The sequence below is a fragment of the Thamnophis elegans genome, chromosome Z (assembly GCF_009769535.1).
Source record: "Thamnophis elegans isolate rThaEle1 chromosome Z, rThaEle1.pri, whole genome shotgun sequence".
NCBI lineage: Eukaryota > Metazoa > Chordata > Lepidosauria > Squamata > Colubridae > Thamnophis > Thamnophis elegans.
The window spans coordinates 51,044,226-51,066,592 of record NC_045558.1 but is presented as its reverse complement, the minus strand read 5'-3'; the positions used below and the strand labels follow the sequence as shown (position 1 = coordinate 51,066,592).

The following is a 22,367-nucleotide window of genomic DNA, read 5'->3' as shown; positions in this document are numbered from 1 at the left end:
TTTCAGAAATGAACTTACCAGACTCGTGCTTTCAGTAACAAAACTGCCACATATTTTTTCATGGGGAGAGGGGGAATTACTGCTAACAACTAGCTGTGCAGCCTTTATATTTGTATAGGACCAGTTTTCTGTACAGATTACTGTGTGTGTTTGCAAAATTAAGGCAACTTGAAAACTTACTTCGAAACAAATTTGGGGATTTCTGAATTAGACAACATTAGCACATAATACAGTTCCTCTATTTTTGTTGCACTGCACCCCAACTCATCAATTATTGCCAAAACTGGAAAAACTGACCTATGCATAAACAGCAACTCATCCACCCTAGGTGTGGCAACAGCTAGAGTGCAAAATAAGGCAGCTGTCTCTGATAACCAAAGGCCAAGATTAAAACTTGTGAACAACATTTTACTGAAATGCCAGCCCCAAATATATGCCCAGTTAGAAAAACAATGGTGGTACTAAGGATGGTGCCTCTGGAGTTCTTTAGGATTAAGAAAAGAACGTGGGGTGGGGTGGGGAGTTAACATTAGAATAAATTTGGACAAGAGACAGATTAACCCCAAATAAAGACTGTCTAGAACAGACTCTCTAAACCTGTTATGTTCCAGATATGCTCGACTGTGACTTTGATAATGAACCCAATAGACATGCTGACTACTGGTGATGGGACTTCACACACATCCAGGGGTGCTAAGTCAGGGGTAGAGACTTAACCAGTTCTTTAGAAGTGCGGTGTTAATGTTAGGAGGATATTAAGAGAAATGTGCTGAGAGCAAAAGGGATGGGGAGGAGAGACCATCCAAACAGACAGACATCTCAGGGAGGAAATCAAAGTCCACGTTTACCTGTTACCCGTCCCAGTGGGTGAGCCGTACTGTGCAGAAGAGTCCACAACAAAATGTGTTTAGGAATCCAGCTCATTGTATCTCCCTCCACTCTGAGGCGGCCTTCAGACTCGGGATAAAAAACAGCCTGGCCGAGACAACCCTCGGGAACGAGGAGAGGCGGGCGGAATTCAGGACTAGGGCGAAATATGACGAAGCGGCTCTGAAGTAAACGTGGGATGGTGGGGGAAAAAGAGGCCCCAGCGGAGGCAGCGGTAGTAGTTGCGGCTTGGGTACTTCTGACGTGCGTGTGCGAGTCGCTCCCTTTCTCTAGCTGTAGGGGAAACAGGAAATCTTAAAAGTTCGCAAACAGCTGGGCAGGACTTTCTTAACTCTTACAGTAGTTTCTTTTCTGGCCCTCCCTCTTCCCAGCTTCTCCCCACTCCCCGCCCGTTTCAGTATGAAGCCTCTTTAGCTCGCTCTGCGTGTCAATCATCGGCCCTCTCTTGTCTCAAGCCGTTTCTCCACAAGCTGAAGAGAGGGAAAAATAATAAATGTATGAGAAGCCTTGCCTCGGGGTTAACCCGCCGCCTGGTTCATAAAGGCGTTTCAACCCACAATTATCTCGCCCATGCTTTTCTCTCCCCGACTCAGGAAAGCTCAGATCACTATACGCCCAGGCTCAGAACCCTGTTATTAGTTCTAATATCCGCAATACATTTTGGTATTGCGCCACATGTGATACAAAAGAGAATGATCGAAAACTCCTACCTTAACGCGTATTTCCGGAGCTCAGTATTTGCTCGGTTCAAAATGGTTTGCATCAAGGTATGTTAACCCCAGATGCCATGTAGCCTAATCTGCAAGCAATTTTCCACATTTTACTCTGCCCTAGTTTCTGTATCTAATATTTATAAATCATGTTAAAGGTTTAGCAACACAATAAAATTAACATGTCTGTATAGTTAATAAAACCAATGTTGCAAATGTTGACCAAACTTGCTTACCTGTTGTAAGAAACCTGATGGTAAAAGAAATAGAAGCACCATTCATTTTCATGTATGTGCTTTGGAAATGCATCTGTGTACTCTAGTAAAGTTTTTAAGTCATGTTCGGTTTCCTGGTTTTTTTACAGTCGCAGCTATTTAGTTTACTTAGCCACCACACAATACAGAAATAGCCTGCTATTGCCTTTTTCAGGGATTTTTCTCTCGTCTAGACTATATTCCTATTTCCTAGTGTCCCTCATCAAAATATTAAATAAAATGGAACCTGTTGCAGTTTTGTTCTCTTTTTGCTTCTTCTTTTGCAGACATTTCATTAGGCTAGGTAATATTTATTGCAAATATTGAAAAACGTAACAATTCAACCCAGAGTTATTTACATTCTCTACTGTAGCAAGATTTGACTTTGCCCAGGTTTTTGAGGCAAGTCAAGATAGGTCAGCTTTCAATATATATAATTCAGATAGTCAGTGGCTGTTTACCTACTGATTCACTTACAATTTTTGTTATGCTTCCTTATGGTGCAAATGTAGACATGAAACATAGTAACTTGTAAATAAAGACTGTACTGGCTGCCAGTTTGGCTTATGATTTAAAGTATTGGGTTAGGGGCAGACAGGCCCAGGATCAAGTATATTTTCAATTGTTAAACATAGGTGGTTCCACATTTTCCTCACTGCAACACATGGGTACTTCGTAGATCTGTGCATTAAAACTGGCCTAATGTTCCTTTTTAGTTGTTGATTGTTAAAAGGAGACCTGAGTGCCAGGAAGTGGTGAGTTTGGGATGGATGGATGGAAAGACAGAACGAAGACTGAATAAAACTCATACTATGTTGAGGGTTCAATAGTGCATTAGTCAGAATAAGTTGTACTATGCTTAACATTATCCTGGAGTTAGTAATAAAGTGGATGAGGACGAAATCTAAATCCAGAAATAGTTCTTGGGTCCAGAGAAGCATACAAATCAGTGGTGGGTTATGACCGATACGCTCCGATACGGGCATACCGGTGCCTGCAGGAGCACTGGGTACCATTCTGGTACGGTGCTCCAGAGCCCCCCCCCCCGCCGTCCATATCTGTATTTGAGCTTTTCAGGGCTTCCGCGCACGTGCATGGAGTATACAACTCTTGCACGACGCTCCGCCAAGCAGCTGGAGTGTTGCAGAAATGTTATGGAGCATTGCAAATGGTAATACGCATGCAAGCACTGCACGTGTGCGCATATGAACTACATGTGTTCATGTGGTGGACGCCAGGCTCAGTTGCACCGTAGCGATTGCAACAGGATCCGGAACCCACCACTGATACAAATGCTATAATATAAATTATACCTAAACACCATATGATGTATATAATTCCTGCTATGGCAATGGAAATATAGTTTGGAGCTTCTTTTTGATTCCAATGTGGCAGTAGAGGAATCAGATGGTTTCAGTGGCAAAGAGAGTTGGTGCTGATACATTAGTTATAATTCTATCTGGACTCTATAACCTTTCCTCAGTTATCCATACCCTCATAACTTCGCAACTTAATTATTGGAATTTATGAGACCACCAGAAGCTAAAATTGCTGAAGAAGCAGCTGTGTAATTGTAAGTGAGGTGGTTATTGCTTAAAGAGCTGCATAGGTTGGTTAGTCATAAGATCCAATAATATATTCTGACATTTGTCTAAATGAGTGTGTTTATCAAGTCTTAAATAATATTGCTTTCCCAGTATTACCCAATCCTGTTTATGATTTAATTGGGGCTTCAGCTCACAGTCCAATGGCCATAATGTGCTCTTTTCAGTGGCAGAATTCCAAGTACTATATGAAACGCTCCCCAGAGTACACCTAAGTAAGCTGATTCCCTCCCACCCTTTAGTGCCTGATTAATTTTGGAAGTTTAAGTCCATATATTTTAAAGTTGCCAAATTTGAAAATCATTGGTTTAAAGTATGTATGTTTATTTACATATTTATGGGAGAAACAAATCTAGTTCTAGATCAGGCTGTCTTTTAGATTGCCTCTTATACTGCTTTTTAAAAGGAAATTCTGTTTTGATGTTTGTATTAATAAATTGTATGGATTGTTGACTTTATTATGAAGGTTTTAATTAAGTCTGCTTTCATTTTTTGCTTTGTTTTGTAAATTGATCTGACTGTTCTAAAAGGAAGAAGGAATACAAATATAAAATAAAATGTTAACTTTCTGTTCTTATACCTTGGTGTAAGTGGAAAAATAGAGGAATAATAATCTAAAATCAATTAATTAGAAGCAGAATTCCGGAAAAAAAGATAAATGCAGCACTGATAAATATTGCAATACTATTGCTCTTGTAATAGCATTTCTACATACTATAAATAGAAACCTAGCTGGGTGATATTATACTGTCAACTTCTGTTTCATTTACTTTCCTCTTTTTCAGAAGAAGAGGTAGTTCAAGGAAGTGTTTACATATCTTCCAAGGCTGAGGTCTTGGACCATAACTTCCTATTTCTCAGCCAGCATAGTATTCGGTAGCTGAGAATTGTAACATCTGTAGTCTAACAAAACTGGAAGACACATCTAGGGGGAAGGATGCTTTATAGACTTAATTTTGTTGATTTGCTTTGATACTTGGGAAGAAAACTGCCCTATAAATGTGGAATATGCAGAGGCCATAAAGGCAAACTAAAATAGCATCTGTAGGGTGAAAACTCTATATCCAATTCACAGCAGTATTAGCTCAGTTTACAGTGAACTCTCAAATCCTCAAAAAAAAAAAAACTTGTAGAACTCTTGCATTGTATCTCTAAAAGTACTCTGACTTATGACCACAATTGAGATTAAAATTTCCATTGCTAAGCAAGACAGTTGTTAAATGACTTTTGTCCCATTTAAAAACTTTTCCTGCCACAGTTGTTAAGTGAATCACTGCAGTTGTTAAGTTAGTAACATGGTTGTTAAGTGAATCTGGCTTCCCCATTGACTTTGCTTGTCAGTTGCTTGTCAATATCATATGACTCTGGGACACTGTAACCATATAAATATAAACCAGTTGTCAAAGTGTCTGAATTTTGATCATGTGACACAGGAATGGTGATAAGTGTTAAAAATGGTCATAAGTCACTTTTTCAGTGTCATTGTAATTTCAGTCACTAAATGAATGGTTGTAAGTCAATTTCTACAATACTGTTGTTGCCCTCCAGCGGCCAACAGAGCTGGCAACAGATTCAGACAGTGAGGAGGTTGTGGAGAAACATGGGCCAGTCCTGGAATCTAGAGAAGTCTCTGATGAAGGCTCTGTGTTGGAGGAAGGGGGGGGGGGGCAGAGCCGTGTGCCAGTTATCAGCTGCCTTCAGAGTCAGACATCAGTGAGGCAGACGAACAGCTGGAGCCAATTCCCAATATGCACACGTGCAGAGTTGCCAGACGAAGGGAACAGCTAAAGAACAGGGGTTGACTTGGGAGTTTGGACCACAGGTGGATGATGAATGGCCCTCCCAGAGGAAATAAAAGAGGAGCAAAAGGGGAGCGGAGTTTGCAGGAGACAATTAGTTCACTTAATTGGTTTGTGACTCTCCAAGACTCCTTACCAAGTTTTGCAGATAACAGCCTATAAGCTCTCCAAGCCAGATAAGGTCTGTGATTGTAAATCCTCCCTTGAAAGCCTTTGCGTGGAATGAATGAGCAGAATTCACAGTAACTTAATAAAAAGGGTTGGTTTTTTTTGTCAGGACAAGGAATTGCTTCATGGTTTGGGGAAGCCAAGGTCCAAACAAATACCTATACCATATATAGGTATCAATACCTATACCATATGCCATCCATCTCTCTCTGCAGATAACCTTCCACTTCAAACTGGTTTCTGACAATGACAATCATGACTTTCATTCTGGGAGTCAGGATCTGGGGAAGAAACCAAATGAAGTATCATTTATATCCCTAGTGAGAGAAAAAGCAATCAAAAACCTTGAAGTTTTGCAAAATAATGTCATCTTACAAGGAAGCCTTACTGAAGCCTGGCACCATTGATATTTTGGGAGACTTTAACTCATGCTGCAAATAGTACAGCAATCAGTTAAATGTTCAAATGTGATGAATGGGCGCATCTCTCTTATTTCTTTTTAAGTTAATGGAAGTTGTAACAGATAGATTTAAAAGGGTGTGTCCTAAGTGCTAGCACAAGGCTGTCTTTGTATTTTTAATTACATGTCTCCTATCGTATTAGAACTATTGTGTCATCTTGTTCTGCACTTACTGATAACTGTAACAATTGAGTGGTGATCCTATCCTGACTCATGTAATGGGATTAATGATGTAATTTCATAGGAGAGGATAAAAAGATTTACTTTTAATACAGTGGTTATTTATTGGAACATTGATTGGGATGTTGTGTTAGACAAATGGTATACTTTTGTAACAAGAGATTGAGCCGGGGGCACCAAGTGCCTCCTCCACTGAGTGCTATTGCAGAAGTGGTAGGGGGCCCAGGCCTATCTCCCGTCCTAGAATGGTTGAGATAAATGTCCTGTCGGAGAGAGCGGAGGCTATGGGAGGGGAAATAGGGTCTACGGGTACGGGAGTGGACCGGAACATTATGGTCATGATGGGGAGGGGCAGGTACGGTGGGAACAACCAAAAACACAAACTGATGAGGAGGCACGACCCAGAACCAGAAGCCAGACTGCTAAAGCACAATCAGCCTCTTCAAAACCCCTCCTACCCTCACAGGAAACACAACCCCCCAAACAATCAGAACAGAACACCCCTCCACCAAATAAGGACACACTTCCACCTAATCAAGACACACCCAAGCCCCCATTCAATCAGTTTTAATCCCCTACTGGCAGTTAAAACTTAATCCCCTACTGGCAGTTAAAATTTAATCCCCTACCAGCAGTTATAAGGAACAAAACAGCCAAGATCCCACACTACTCCTGGAAACACCAAACCTGAAGTAGTCAGCAGCAGCCTGAAGATGACGAATGTGACTTCGTCGAAACGTCGCCAAGACATCTCCAATTCTACGTGGGAGAAAACCCGAACAACTAGAGACCTACATATATATATATATATACATACATATATATACATATATATATATATACATATATATGTGTGTGTGTATGTGTATATATATGTATATGGATACGGACAGAGGCAGGGACGAGAAGAGCTGGAAGGGGAAATCGAGAGAAGAATTCGAGATGTGTTTAAATTGTGTCATAGAGGAAGGAGGCATAAAAGGGACAAATTAAGGGTTTAACAGACAGATATTTAGATAAAGAGATAAGGCCTCTAGCTAGAGAAGAATTCTACTTGGTTAACTTATTTGGTTTTAACATAGTCTGAAAACCTGCAAGTAATTAATTAATTGAGATTAGGACTGTTTAACTTTTTGTAGTGATAAGAAGCTGAGCTCAAAGCAGAGAGTTTATTGACTTTTTTTTTCTTTCTTATTCTTCTTTTCTTTTACTCTTTTTTTTTCTTTCAACTTTTAATTTACTTGGTTCTAATATACTCCAGACTGTGTTTGATAAAAAGTTATACCGGGTATGGGATCTGGGAAGTCGGAAGGGGGGAAGGGAGGGGGGATCATAGGGGGGAGGGGGGGAGGGGGGAAATATAGTTTATGTCAATTTTTAAAACAATAAGAACGCACTTGTATACTGTTGCTTTTTTTTTCTTCTTTTAATTTTAGTATAAAATAAGAAGCCGAATACATTGATGAATAGTAGGAATACACCGAAGTGAGGAGTAGAGGGAAAGAAGAGGGAGGGGCAGAGAGGGAGTGAGAGGGGAATGGAAGGAGGGTGAAATGGAAGGGAGGGGGAGAAAGGAATGTTAGAGGGGGAGGGGAAGTAGAAGAGGGGAATGTTGAAGGGGAGAAAGGAAAGTTGGAGGGGGAGAAAGAAAGGGTGTATGGAGGGTTGAAGCGTTATGTTGGTTTTGTATTTTGGAATATAAGAAGAGTTATGTTTATTGCTTAATGTTATATGGCCTCAATCTTGCACAGTATATATGTGATTATATAAAATGAAAATGAATAAAATATTTTAAACATGAAAAAAAAAAAAGTAATGACTAGCACCTTGAAGCGGATATGGAGACCAATGGGAAGCCAGTGCAGCTCGCGGAGGATAGGTGTAACGTGGGTGTACCGAGGTGCACCCACAATCGCTCGCACGGCTGCATTCTGGACTAGCTGAAGTCTTCGAACACTCTTCAAGGACAGCCCCATGTAGAGCGCGTTACAGTAATCCAGTCTTGAGGTGACAAAGGCGTGAGTGACTATCCGAAGGGCCTCCCGGTCCAGATAGGGTTGCAATTGGTGCACCAGGCAAACCTGGGCAAAGCCCCCCCTGGTCACAGCCAAAGATGATGTTCTAGAGTCAGCTGCGGATCCAGGAGGACTCCCAAATTGTGAGCCCTCTCTGAGGGGTGTATAATTTCACCCCCAGGCTGAGAGATGGAATAGCTGGACCATCCTTGGGAGGGAGCATCAGTAGCCACTCGGTTTTGTCGGGATTGAGCGCAAGCTTGTTCGTTCCCATCCAGACCCTGATAGCCTCCAGGCACTGGCGCATCTCTTCTACCGCTTCACTGAGTTGGCATGGGGCGGACAGATACAGCTGTGTATCGTCCGCATATTTATGATATTTAATCCTGTGCCGGCGTATGATCTCACCCAGCGGCTTCATGTAGATGTTAAATAGGAGGGGGGACAGGACCGAACCCTGCGGCACCCCGTAATTGAGGGGCCTAGGGGTCGATCTTTGCCCTCCAACCAACACTGACTGTGACCTGTCCGAGAGGTAGGAGAAGAACCACCGAAAAATGGTGCCTCCCACTCCCACCTCCTGCAACCGTCGCAGAAGGATACCATGGTCGATGGTATCGAAGGCCCCTGAGATTTCAAGAAGCACAAGGATAGAGGAGTGACCCCTATCCCTGCTCGCCAGAGATCATCGATCAGCGCGACCAAAGCAGTTTCCATGCTGTAACCAGGCCTGAAACCAGACTGAAAGGAATCCAGATAATCGGTTTCATCCAAGGACCATCGGAGTTGAAAGGCCACCACTTTCTCAACAACCTTCCCTACAAAGGGGAGGTTGGAGACTAGACGATAGTTACTCAAAATGGCTGGATCCAGAGAAGGTTTCTTCAGGAGGGGTCTCACCACCGCATCCTTTAGGAGGTGCGAGAAGGACCCCTCCCGGAGAGAGGTGTTAACTATCGTCTGGATCCAGCCACGTGTCACCTCCCTGCTGGTTGAGACCAGCCATGATGGACACGGGTCCGTTATACAGGTGGAGGCACTCACTGCTCCCATGGCCTTGTCCACTTCCTCAGGAGCGACAAGTTGAAACTCGCTCCATAAAATTCGCTCAAGATGTTCCCCCGGTACCTCGGCTGGTACCGTGCAATTGGAGTGCAGATCTGTCCAAATCTCAGCGACTTTATCCATTACAAACTGAACAAATTCCTCAGCTCTACCTTGTAAAGGGTCATCCGCATCCCTCCCTTTCAAAGGGAGCGGGCTATTCTAAACAAGGCGGCTGGGCGTGATGCAATAAGAGCGGCAAAATGCACACATTTCGCCACCCATATTGCCACGAGATAGGTCTTGATAAAGGCTCTCATCAGTGCTCGGTCTGACTCGGAGTTACTGGCCCTCCAGCGGCGCTCTAGGCGTCTCTTTTGGCGCTTCATCTCCCGGAGTTCCTCGGTGAACCAAGGAGCTCTCCTGGATCCACTACCTCAGAGAGGCCGTAAAGGCGCAATCCGGTTTAGGGCCTCCGCCGCCACTGTATTCCAAGCAGCGACTAAGGACTCCACCGGATTGTGGATGAGAGCGTCAGGTATTTCTCCAAGCGCCATCTGAAATCCCATAGGGTCCATCAGGCGTCTGGGGCGGAACCACCTAGTCGGTTCCTCCTCCCTGCAGTGGGGGATTGGCCTCCGAAAGTCAAGCCTCACTAGGAAGTGATCAGACCATGACAAGGGCAAGATCTTAATGCCCCTCAAATCTAGATTACGTCTCCACTGCTCCGAGAGGAATACGAGGTGAAGCGTGTGACCTGCTGAGTGAGTCGGACCCTGGATTACTTGGGTCAAGTCCATGGCTGTCATGGAAGCCATGAACTCCTGCGCCCCATCAGAGCATTCACCGAGCGAAGGCAGGTTGAAATCCCCCAGCACCATAAGCCTGGGGAACTCTACCGCCAGCTCGGCTACTGACTCGAGGAGCGAGGGGGGGGGCTGTTGCAACGCTGTTTGGAGGAAGGTACGTTAACAACAAGCCCACTTGACCCTCAAGGTCCAACTTCACCAACAAGGACTCACACCCGACAAGCTCTGGAGCAGGGATCCTACGAGGAACTAATGACCTTCGGATGATGACAGCCACTCCCCCACCCCTTCACTGGGGTCGCGGCTGATGAAGCACCTGAAACCCTTCTGGGCACATTTCAGTAAGGGGGACTCCTCCCTCCGGGCCCAGCCATGTTTCAGTAATACATGCCAGGTCTGCCCCCTCATCTAATATTAGATCCAGGACGAGGGGAGCCTTGTGAACCACAGACCTGGCATTTAGCAACAACAGCCTGAGACCAGGGCCCTGACCATTCTCGCCATCTGGTCCTGGAGTGGAACTAATAGGGCCGGAAGGAGGGATCGCTGTGACATAGCGGACCCTCCTTCCCCGGTAATGGCTAGCCCTGAAGTTCCCACCGTACCTGCCCCTCCCCATCATGACCATAATGTTCCGGTCCACTCCCGTACCCGTAGACCCTATTTCCCCTCCCATAGCCTCCGCTCTCTCCGACAGGACATTTATCTCAACCATTCTAGGACGGGAGATAGGCCTGGGCCCCCTACCACTTCTGCAATAGCACTCAGTGGAGGAGGCACCTGGCTGTTCTACATACATACAATCTTGTCATGTCATTATGGGCTCATTCCTCATTTTATTCTCACATGAACAGCTTTCTGATATAGGCTGGTATGAGAAAAAGATACTAGTCCAAAACACTTAGTGAGTTCCATATTTGAGTGGGGACTTGAGCTAGAGTTTCCTTAGTCCTAATCTGATAGTCTAACCACTACGTCAGAATGCCTTTCCAATGTATGTGTCAGGTACATAAATTGTCATAAAGGAACTAACTTTTTATGAGAAGCAAATTAAACTCAGTACAGTAACTAAAGCTTTATGATGTGAATCCAAAGTATTCATCTATAAAGGAAATTACCTGCAGCAACTCTGCAAGTCACTTCCATTTTATTCTTAGTGAGACTTCATAAAGAAGATTTTGTCTAGTTCCACATAGTACTTTAAAGAGTATCAGAAGATAATTAAGTAAATTGTCAAAGTAGAAAAAAGTTATATAATGAAAGGTTAAAATAGCTGAATATATTTAGTGGAGAAAACTACTTCATAGTGAATGAAGAACAAGAAAATATTCTTCTGTCACACAAAGGATGACAAATATTTGTTCCCTAGTGCCAATCAGTGGCTTTGAAACACTGTAATAATAGAACAATTAAAATTAAGCATTCTCCAATGTCAAAGAATAGGAAATGCTTAATTGATGAATTTATGTGGTTTAAATTTTGCTTTTCTGCCAAAAAACCAAACATACATATATTAAAAAACTCAAGAATACATTTGGGTCTTTAAAAGTCATAGGTAAAGGCAGACATCTCTAAGAAATGAGTTCTACTATTGAGGTGACACTATAGCGTCTTTTCCATTGTTTGCTTTAATGTAACTCCTAATTTCAGTGACTCTGTAAGAACTACAACAAATCCAACAACTTCAAGTCATAATAGAAGATCAAAAGCATGCTTTTTCAGTCACTGATAAATAAGAATACTCCAATGTACAAAATGAACACTAAGTTATCTGCGAATGTTTGTTCTTTGTAATGTTCTTTTTTTATTTCCAAATAAAATTTGGAATTTATTTCTTTTATTTCTGGATCTTGTGTAATCTTTCTAAGCAAAACTTCCAGGCTTAGTATGAATAATAGAGGAGATAGTGGACATCCTTGCCTTGAGCCTTTACTTATGCTAAAAAAAATTGTTGTCTCCCCGTTTACTAACACTTTCGCCGTTTCTTTGGAATATATTACTTGGATCGTATTTACAAAGTTTTCACTAAGTCCATACCTTTCAATAGTAATAAACTCCCAGCTCATATTATCAAAGGCTTTTTGTGCATTCAAGAAAAGCAACACTAGCTATTTTTCAGGATGGGCTTTGTAATATTCCAATATGTTCAAAATAATGCTCATATTAATTTTTAGATGTCTTTTAGGTATGAAACCATTTCCATCAGAATGTATAAATTTGTTTAGGAATCTTTTTAATCCCACTGAAATTATAGAGGCGTATATTTTGTACTCTACATTTAATAATGATATTGATCTGTAGTTTTTTTTTAAAATCTGTTGGGAATCTGTATCTTCTTTTGGTATTAATATAATATATGCTTATGTCCATGTAGGAAGTTATCACCCAGCCCTCTCCCAGAAAAATGAAATATCCTAGGAAATATTGAAAAGGCAGAATATTTCTCTGGATGTGAAAAGGAAGAAACATGTTTTAAAAGACAGAATAGCTCCCTGTAGCTTCCTGCCCATCCCCACTTTGTCAATGGGCCATTAAGAAGGCCAAGCTAGTCAACTTTACATAATAAAGAGTTCTCCCCTTCAGCTCCGGGGGATGGGATTAAGGCATGATAATATTGGCCCATTACCCATCTCGCCACATGGCATCTGAGAACTCAACCAAACCTGGATTCAAAACGCAGCCTAGAGAGTTGCTCCTGCATGGCCCCATGGGAGTCTGACAATCAATCAGAATACAAGCTCAAGATCAAAGGCCAGAGGGGGATAAAACTAGGGACTCAGCATCTCAGTCGGCCCTCTCTCTTCTCCACCAACATTGAAGCATGTGATCACCTTTTCTGTTCAGGACTCAAGCCATGTGATCCTGTCCTCCATTAAACCATCTTTCCAAGCAGCCTCCATGTCTCCAGTGTCTTTTTTCCCCACTTGGAGCCAAACCCAGAAGGACATTTCTTTCATCACATGTTTTGGGGAGCTTGGTTTTTGATAGCACTTCATTACAGACCTTCAGCCTTGACAGTCCTACTGTCTCTTGTAAATGTTTATAGAATTCTGCCAGAAGCCCATCTGGTCCAGATGTTTTGTTGCTTTTTGTCTTTTAATTGTTCCTGTTATTTCCATTGTTGGAATGGAATATTATTGTCGTTATTCTTTTGTTTAACATTGCTCTCAACATTTTTCCAAATGTTTTATTGTATCTTCTGCCATTTTTTTCTTGACTGTAGAATTTCCTTAAAAAAATCCTGGATCATTCTTTTTTGTCTTCATTGTAATAATGGAGAATTCCTTTCTCATCTATCAGTTTGTGTATCATTTTCTTCTCTTTCTCTTTTTTTCAGTTTGTATGCTAGCCATCTGCCTGGCTTATTTGCATTTTCAAAACAAATTTGTTTCGCCATTTTAATTTTTAGTGTGATTTTCTCTTGTACTGTTAGGTTCAATTTATGTTTTATTAGATCAGTGTTCTCTTTTTTGGGGGGAGGAGGTCATTTTGCAATTCTGTCTCCAATTTTTTAAGCTGTATAGTGTATTTTGCTGTTTTTTTCTTTCCTTTTTCTTGCTATATATGTTATTGCTAATCCTTGGATATACACTTTTGCCATGCCCCAAACAGTTTGCAGTGATGTTTCTTTTTTCCTATTTTCTTTGAAGAAAATTTTGTCCAATGCAAGGGCAGCGAAGGGCAGCCCTTCTGGGCAGGAAGAGCCGGCGAGGGGGTGGCGGTGGCATCTTCGGCGGCGGAGCAGAGTCGCAGCAGCGCCATCAGCTGGGCAGCCTCCATTGGGCAGATGGAGATTAGAAGCGGGGCGGTTGCTGGGGCTTTGGCTGCTCCTAGCTCCCGCGCCACTTGTTGGCTGCCCTTCGCTTCCCTTGCATTGGAGATAGCCAGGATGCAGGCATTTGCAGAGGATCTGGAACCTTTAAAAAAACTGAGCGATCGGGTTGATCGGGATTTTTTAAAAAAAAAAAACGCCGGATTCCTTGAATGCCTGCATGTGTGCACAACGCAGCTAGGCAGGGGGAGCTCCGCTTGGGATGACCTGGCTATGGAGGGGCAGCGGCAGGAAGCCGGGCAGACAACCCGCTTGCTGATGAAGACGCACTGGATGCGGCAGGGGCCCGCAGCCGGGAGCAGAGCCAGCCACTGCTGCGGGGATCGGGTGCTGCTGGGTCCCTGCAGCGGCAGCAGCAGCAGTATCAGTTCCCAGTTGGGACCAGGCGCCCTTAGCGTAGCAACCCCGCATTGCTCGTAATCTTGAGGCTCCACGCGAAAGGGCCGAATGCGGAGGAAAGGAAGGCGCGTCGGGCATCCAGATCGCAGCGAGGAGGAGGAGGAGGAAGGGAAGGAAAAAGGTGAGGGTGGAGGGAAGCAGGCAGAAGCAGCTGCAGCAGCAACAACCATGCTGCCTGGGGTGGGCGTGTTCGGCACCAGCCTGACCACCCGGGTCATCATCCCGCTTCTAAAGGATGAGGGCTTCGCGGTCAAGGTGCTTTGGGGCTGCACTCAGGAAGAGGCGGAAGAACTGACCAAGGAGATGAGCGTCCCCTTCTACACCAGCCGGATAGACGAGGTCCTGCTGCACCAGGATGTGGATTTGGTCTGCATCAACCTGCCGCCTCCCCTCACCAGGCAAATCACGGTGAAAACTCTGGGTGAATCTCCGTGGAGAGCTTGGCGGGCAGCTGGCTGGACTTCCAAGAGATGGGGGGGAGAATGAGGCCGTGGAAGAAGCAGCAGCGCCTTGAAATGGAAAAAGGCCTGCTGCGTTGCACACACATGCGAGCATTCAAGGAATCCGGCGTTTTTTTTTAAAAAAAATCCCGATCAACCCGATCGCTCCGGCTCTTCCCGCCCAGACGCCCACCGCCCAGGAGTCGCCCGAAGCTTTCCAAGAGGTGGGGGGGGGAGAAGGAGGCCATGGAAGAAGCGGCAGCTCCTTGAAATGGAAAAGGGCCTGCTTCCCCCCCCCCTCAATGGTGTCCCGCTTTACCAATTTTAAAATCTGGTCACTTTATTTTTGTAGAACTCTTTCTATTGTTTGGAACATATATTGCAATCAAAAGGATCTGTTTCCGCTTTATTGGAAACTCTACCATCAGTATTCTCCCTTCTTTATATTTGTTTGGCTTTTAATGACTCTCTAACATATAATGCCACCCCTCTTTTCTTTCAATGTGCTAATGCTGAATATAGTTTCCCGATTTTGGGGTATTCCAATAAGTTGCCATGTTGTTTTTTAATATGCACTTCCTGAAGACAAATTATATCCAATCTTAATCTTTGTAGTTTTCTTAAGATTTTTTCCCCTTTCCATGTGGGAGTCCAATCCATTTATGTTAATAAATAACATCTTTGCTTCTTCCATCTTTTCATTTGTATATAGGTCTTACCCTTCTAGTTTTATCTCCCTCTGTCATTTTATTATTGCACTTTCTCATTTTGCCCGCTCCTTTCTCCCCTTCTCTCTTTCTTCTTGAGTCTTTTTCTTCTATTTGTATTTCCTCTTGACTTTTACTTTCTACCTCCTCTCTGCATTCCTGTTCTTCATTTGCAGTGAAATGCTGTTCAAAGAATTCATGTGCTTTATTTAATGGACCCACTCTAAGTTTTGCCAGGTGACCAGAATTCCTTCTGGTATCAGCCATCTGAAAGTCGTATTATATTTAATCAATTGTGCTGTCAAAAATTGGTATTGTCTCCTCCACTCTCTAACTCTCCTGGGGATCTGATTTAATCTGATTTCTCTCCCTTTATACTCCAAGGGGTTCTCTCTAGTTCTTTTATATATTTCATCTCTCAACATCTTTTTAGTAACTTTTTGGGTAGTTTGTGTCTTCTTGCATAATTCGTATGGATTCTAAATATTTCATCAATTTTCCTTTCTATCTCTTGTTTATCTTTCTGTAGTAGTGCAGCCAGCAATCCTGTCATCACGTCAGCTAGGTCTTCCTCTTTCACGATGTTCTGAAATCTCAAATAGTAGCTTGCCTTCTCTATCTCTAGAAAAATTACTGTCTCTTCTAATTCTTTGTTGGCCTGTGATACATTTTGGTCCATTTCCTCCATTTTTTCCTGTTTGCTCAGCCTTTATTTCCATTTTCTATATCCTCTGTTCATTCTTCACTATCATTTGCTGAAAATTCCTCATCTTTTCATCCATCTTCCATATATCTCCCTTCATCTCCCCCATATCATTCTTAATCTCATAATGGTTTTTTGACATAGCTTCCTGACTTTTGGTCATTGCTTCTTGGATCGATAGTAACATCGCTTGCATACTCTGAAGTGAACTTGTTTTCTCCAGATCTAGCATACTTTATTGATCTTTGGTTGGATGGGCTTGATGTTGCTGCTGCTGCTGCTGAGGTATAGATGCAGCCTTCTTACATTAGACATATTTGATATATTTGTTATCTCTAATAATCAGCGGGAAGCTTGTCAGGGGAGGAAAGACAAAATGGTTATATCTACACAGAGAAAAACTTTCCCACACACCTCAGTGTACCTTCTTCAATTCTCTGGTATTGTATCTGTAGAAATATACCCACAATCTAAATTTTCCAATCACCACCATTTAACAAAAAATAAGTCTTTGATCTACAATACTAATACAGTTCTGTTAAGTCTGTTAATTACTCATACTTAAGGGTATAAGTATAATCTTTATTGTCATTGTACTTAAATACAATGAAATTGGTGTTTCCTTTATTCGTCTTCCTTCAACAATTAAATTTATAATCTAAATAGATCTGTCTATGCTGCTATTGTTATATTCCTTTTACAAATCCTTTTAAGAATTAGAATATATAATCCATCAAGGCCCCAAAACCCATCAGGTCACTGAGCTTTCCTTTCAGAGAAGTACTTAGATGAAAACACAATTTCCAAGTTCACAAAGAATATTTCTTTTTTCACTTTTCCACAGCTCCAGCTGTTCACCAATTGTCTCTGGATATCTCAAAAGTCGTTATGGAGTCTTTATAAATCTGACCACACTCACGTCTTACAGTCTCTTCTGGACAGTACATGGCCCTCTTATTCTCTTTTAAATGCTCAGAAAGTTAGCCCTCAAATGTTCCAAATCCAAAGTCAATCCCCAAAATAGTAATCAATCCAATAAATACTAATAAATCCAATAAGTATTAATAAATATATTTCTACTGATCTTCCAATATTTAAAGTTCTTTCAAGGTAGTTCACCCAGGTTTTCTTTTCGTTCAGGCTTAGTTCCTTAATTTCTCCCATTCATTTCCAGATCTATCAGTAGCTCTAAAAACTTATTTGCCACTATTTTTGGGGAGCAGATATCCTGTTCCACCATTTTTTTGAGTTCCACTTTTCACAAGGTTTTAATATTAAATCAGAATAGCTTCATTTGCAGAAAGTTAGAAATGTTTCACCCAGTATAGCCACATTACTCTTTGATTCTTCCTTTCCTGTCTTTCACCAAGCTGTCACAGCTTCGGGTCACCATGTTGACTGTCTTCTCTCCTGTCAGCTCCAAGGGGTTTCCCCTCATTCTAGCGGGAGATTGCCTTTCTCCATACAATCTTCAGGGCTTCCCCTCTACCTTCGTCAACCCCTCCAGGGTTAACTTTTACCATTGAAGATTTCCAGACAGGCAAAATCGGATGGGAATAACAGAGTCCCATTTCCCCCATCCACCTCACTACAATGTCACTACCGGAAGTCCTTTGAGTTTCTTTCTATATGGCATTTTTTTACTTTCAAAACTTGGCATTTGGCTCAACCTGAAGACCTATCCTCTGGGGAAACCTAAGAAGATTCAGCACAAACATGAGGCTATCGTTTCTAAATCAGAAATTATATAAAGATTTTAGAATCAGAATAAGATTTGAGACCCAATCCCTACACTAGATTGGGTACTGGAGGAAGACAGAACCATTTTTAGCTCCCTGTCTATTGAATTTATATGTCAACTGGTTAGCAAAGTAACTCTCAGATCCAAATTTCCATCTGTTTAGAATTGCAGTTATGGATATTATGCAGATAATGCTTTATGCTATTATCTAAAGATCCCAATTGGCCTGAGATACACAATCAAATTCTAATGTGCTAGGACAGTGAAAAAGATCTCATCTGAAACTTCCACATTAATCGTCTTCACTAAAATATTCAGGAAGCTTTATTAAGGCAAGAAATTGAGCAGATGATTGTATTCAAATAGTTAAGTGTTGCCTTACAAGACTCAGAGTTAGGAATACAAACACCAGTGTGGTGATTGCATAGGTTCAAAAAAGTTGTTCAGCCATCCTATTCTTCAATACAAAATGTAGAGACTCTATCCCTACAGCTCTCAAATTATTCACAGCAAAATCCCTGGTTCAGCTGCTCTTTAGTTCCCAGTTAGGCCCCTACCTAAATTACACACAGATGTAAATTGTGCAAACCAAGTTTACAAAAACAGTATTCCAAGCCCTAGAATGCATATCTAATGGAATTTTGAGATTAGAAACTGGTCAGATGATTATTGAGATTAGATTTTAGATTTTAGATTTTATTTGTGATTTATAGGCCGCCCTTTTCCCTGAGGGGACTCAGGGCGGCTTACAATTCATGGGAGGGGGAGTGCAAGACAAAACATAAGACAATACGTGAATGAGAAAAAAATAAAGCAATAAAACACAACTTTCATTCAACATTCGGGTGGGGCGAATTAGAATCTTATCCCCAGGCCTGACGGGATAGCCAGATCTTAAGGGCTGTGCGGAAGGTCTGGACGGTGGTGAGGGTGCGAATCTCCACGGGGAGATCGTTCCAAAGGGTCGGAGCTGCTACTGAGAAGGCTCTCCTCCGTGTAGTCGCCAGTCGGCACTGACTGGCGGATGGAACTCGGAGGAGGCCTAATCTGTGCGATCTAATAGGTCGAAGGGAGGTAATCGGCAGGAGGCGGTCTCTCAAGTACTCCGATCCACTACCATGGAGGGCTTTATGGATGGTAAGTAGCACCTTGAAGCGCACCCGGAGATCAACAGGTAGCCAGCGCAGCTCGCGGAGGATAGGTGTTATGTGGGCGAACCGCGGTGCGCCCACGATCACTCGCGCGGCCGCATTCTGGACTAGCTGAAGTCGCCGGATGCTCTTCAAGGGCAGCCCCATGTAGAGCACATTGCAGTATTCCAGCCTAGAGATCACAAGGGCTCGAGTGACTGTTGTGAGGGCCTCCCGGTTCAGGTAGGGTCGCAACTGGCGCACCAGGCGAACCTGGGCAAATGCCCCCCTGGTCACAGCCGATAAATGATGGTCAAGAGTCAGCTGTGGGTCCAGGAGGACTCCCAAGTTGCGAACCCTATGTGAGGGGTGTAAAATCTGACCTCCCAGCCTGAGCAATGGAACACTGGCCAAATTATTGGGAGGGAAACACAACAGCCACTCGGTCTTGTCCATGTAACCATGGTTATTAATCTTTTTTTTTAATTTTCAATGTTTTCAATGTTTTCTCTATTTTTATTCATAATATGTTTAACCGACACAATTAAGGCAAGCAGTTAATCCATTTCTGAAGAGGTGTTATGTAAATTGTGAGCAAATAGCAAACATATGGCTTTAAAATAGGTAACACTTAATATACATATTATTTTGGTGAGATGGGGACTCTAGAATAAGACAACAAACATCTAACATATCAATAAATTTAAAATTCAATAGCTACGCAATTTCTAATAATGCTTTGCACTTCCAAGCTCTCAATGTATTGAATTTATGCAAATGTATTAAAGAATTATAGCTTGGAAAATACATCCCAGCAGATTGTTAAACTATATATACAGAAAGTAAATGATAAATACAGGATTAAGAATCCTCTTTTTTTTTCAGATCTGACAATGGACAAAATTGAGGACAGTTCTACAATAGTAAACATTATATAACCACAGTAGCAGGGCCATCTAACTATATAAACTGAATAAAGTACTCAGATGACTTTGTATTGTTTAATACAGTTCGTAGTCAAGAGCACAAGACAATCTTTGACAAAAGTAATCACAACAATGGACTTCAAATGCAAATATAAACATGAATACAATTTCCGAAACCTGTATTTTAAGTGAATGTTAACCATTTATTCAAAGTTGTACAAGATTTGAAGAATAAAGTCTTCCGCAACATGATGCCATTTTACAATAATTTCGTGTCATAATCTGAGGGGAGGATGAAAGTTAGTAGGTCTCATCAGGCAGCTAGGTTCAACAGCAGCTTGTTGTCCTCCTTGATTGTCTGCAAGTGTTCATTAGTAGCAACATGCTGAGGGCCGATTTTAATACCATTTGCCTTATTATTGTCAAAAACTCCCTCCTGTATTTTTTTTATAGATTTCCTTTCCTGTGTTAATAAATGGCTCTTCTACATTTGAAGCAGTTTTGGCAGATGTTTCCATAAAGATAAGGCCATGCTCTCTTGCAAATGCTTCACCTTCTTCTTTTTTCACTTCTCTTCTAGCCTCTAAATCATTTTTATTTCCAATTAGCATAACCATATTGGAATTAGAATGCTGGCAGGCATCTTTTAACCATGTTGTCAAACGATTGAAAGTATCCCTCCTTGTAATGTTATACACTAGTAAAGCACCTGCTGCCCCTCTGTAGTATGACCTTGTGATGGAACAGAAGGCCTCCTGCCCAGCTGTATCCCATATCTGAAGTTTTATCTGTTTCGGTCAATGGTTATTATTTGAGCACCAAATTCTACACCTAGAGTAAGGTCATTAATTGGTTGAAACCTTTTGTCTGTTTTGTCTGCGGAGAGTTTATGGCTGCCTTTGAACAGCGTAGGCACCAATTTCTCTCCTTCCTTCCCCCCACAGGAATGGTGGCCATTTTCTGGGCTGTGTTTTTCTGCATGCCCTTTTTATCTGGCAGGTTTTTTCCCACTTGCCTGTCTCCAAGCAGATCTCCGCCCAGTGGCTAGCTGGCCCAGTTCGGCTGGGTCACTACCACCTCTACCTCTACCCCTACCCCGGACAGAGTTGTCCTTCGACTGGACCCTGCCTTCATCCCAAAAATTAACATTTGGTTTCATAGGGTGCAAGCGGTAATTTTGCCTAACTTTTGTCTGTGCCCAAGGCATCTGAGGGAACGCGTCTGGCACACTCTGGATGTCAGACAGGACTTGCGGAGATACATCAAACGAACCACAGATTTCTGCAGATCAGAGGCCCTCTTTGTGTCATTTCAGCTGGGGTCCATGGGACTGAAAGTCACATCTTCCACTATCGGCAGGTGGCTGAGAGCGTGCATTGCGACTGCAGATGAACATCAGTCCAGGACAGTGTTTCGACACATAACAGCTCATTCTACATGGAGCGCCGCCACCACAGTGGCCTGGGCAACTCAGGCCACCACAGACGAAATCTGCAGGGCGGCTACATGGTCATCCCCATCGCCCTTTGTCAAACACTATAAATTGGACATGTTTGCCTCGGCTGAGGCATAGTTTGGCAGGTAGGTTCTCCAGCGGGTTGTTTCTATCACCGAATCCCAGGACAGACTTTCTTCCTGTTCTAGTGACATGTAATTTGGGTATGTCCCATTGCTTGGACTCTCCAAGCAGTGCACAGGAAAATGAGATTAGATTACCTGAAGGGTCTTTTTCTGTGCACTGTGGGAGAGTCCAACCCGCCCTGGGTCTTCGGGTCCAGGGATTCAGATCCATCAATTCACTTGGACTTCCTTCTACTACATCATCACACCTTCAGCCTACACTGGTTCCAAAACTCATCAAAAATCTGGCATTGAAGAGCACCAGGAGGTGTGGCCAAGGAAAAAGATTTCTCAGTCCTAGGGCAACCAGACTAATTTAACTCATTGCTTGGACTCTCCCGCAGTGCACAGAAAAGGACCCTTCAGGTAAGCCAATGGTCATTCCTTTTCTTTCCCCTGCTTTTTCGCCACGTCTCCAAAGAGGGTCATAAACATCCCAAGTCGAGAGATAGGAGCGACTGAGGGGGGGGAGGGCTGGAACAACAACAGGCAGTAAGGCTTCTACATGGTTTGGCAACATCACAAACTGCTTTTTGCTGACCCTGAAGTGTTCAAACCCTCTGCTGCCTCTTCTGGGGGGGGGGGGGGAGGAGCCTTCGGTTATTAATTTTTAATTAGTGATTTAAATGCCATTATTTTCCAGTTGGCCTAATTCTATTCCCTCTACTCCAACAAGTCCTTGGATTCAAGCAGTACATAAAAACATTCAGTCATGTGCCATTCCTAAGGTGACCAGATGTCCCGATTTCAGCGGGCCAGTCACGATTTATAACAATTTGTCCCGTGTCCCGGGGCGTTTTTAAAAAATCCCAATTTTCTGGCTTCATGTTGAAAGCCCAGTGGATTTGCTTAAGAAATCCTAACCGGGGCAAGACAAAAGACACTCTGTCTAACCTCTCTCTCTCTGTCTCAGTACTTTCATTGAAGATATTAAAACT

General features: G+C 42.7%; 2 protein-coding genes across 2 annotated transcripts in view; both read right to left on the bottom strand.

The window, feature by feature from the left end:
• TGFBR2 (transforming growth factor beta receptor 2) overlaps window positions 1-1,924 on the bottom strand; it is a 45,298-nt gene extending 43,374 nt beyond the window's left edge. The window contains exons 1-2 of the mRNA XM_032237398.1: window positions 1,835-1,924; window positions 849-1,161 (exon numbers count right to left, since the gene is read on the bottom strand). Coding sequence (XP_032093289.1) covers window positions 849-1,161; window positions 1,835-1,876 — 355 coding nt within the window. The 5' untranslated portion in view covers window positions 1,877-1,924. The remainder of the gene's footprint in view (window positions 1-848; window positions 1,162-1,834) is intronic.
• An 18,160-nt stretch (window positions 1,925-20,084) lies between these two features.
• Window positions 20,085-20,968, bottom strand: LOC116521152 (ras-related protein Rab-2A-like). The gene is given in 5 exon segments (XM_032235849.1): window positions 20,085-20,179; window positions 20,182-20,257; window positions 20,259-20,605; window positions 20,608-20,685; window positions 20,905-20,968. Coding segments are annotated over 5 exon segments (660 nt in total).
• Between the last annotated feature and the right edge of the window lie 1,399 nt (window positions 20,969-22,367).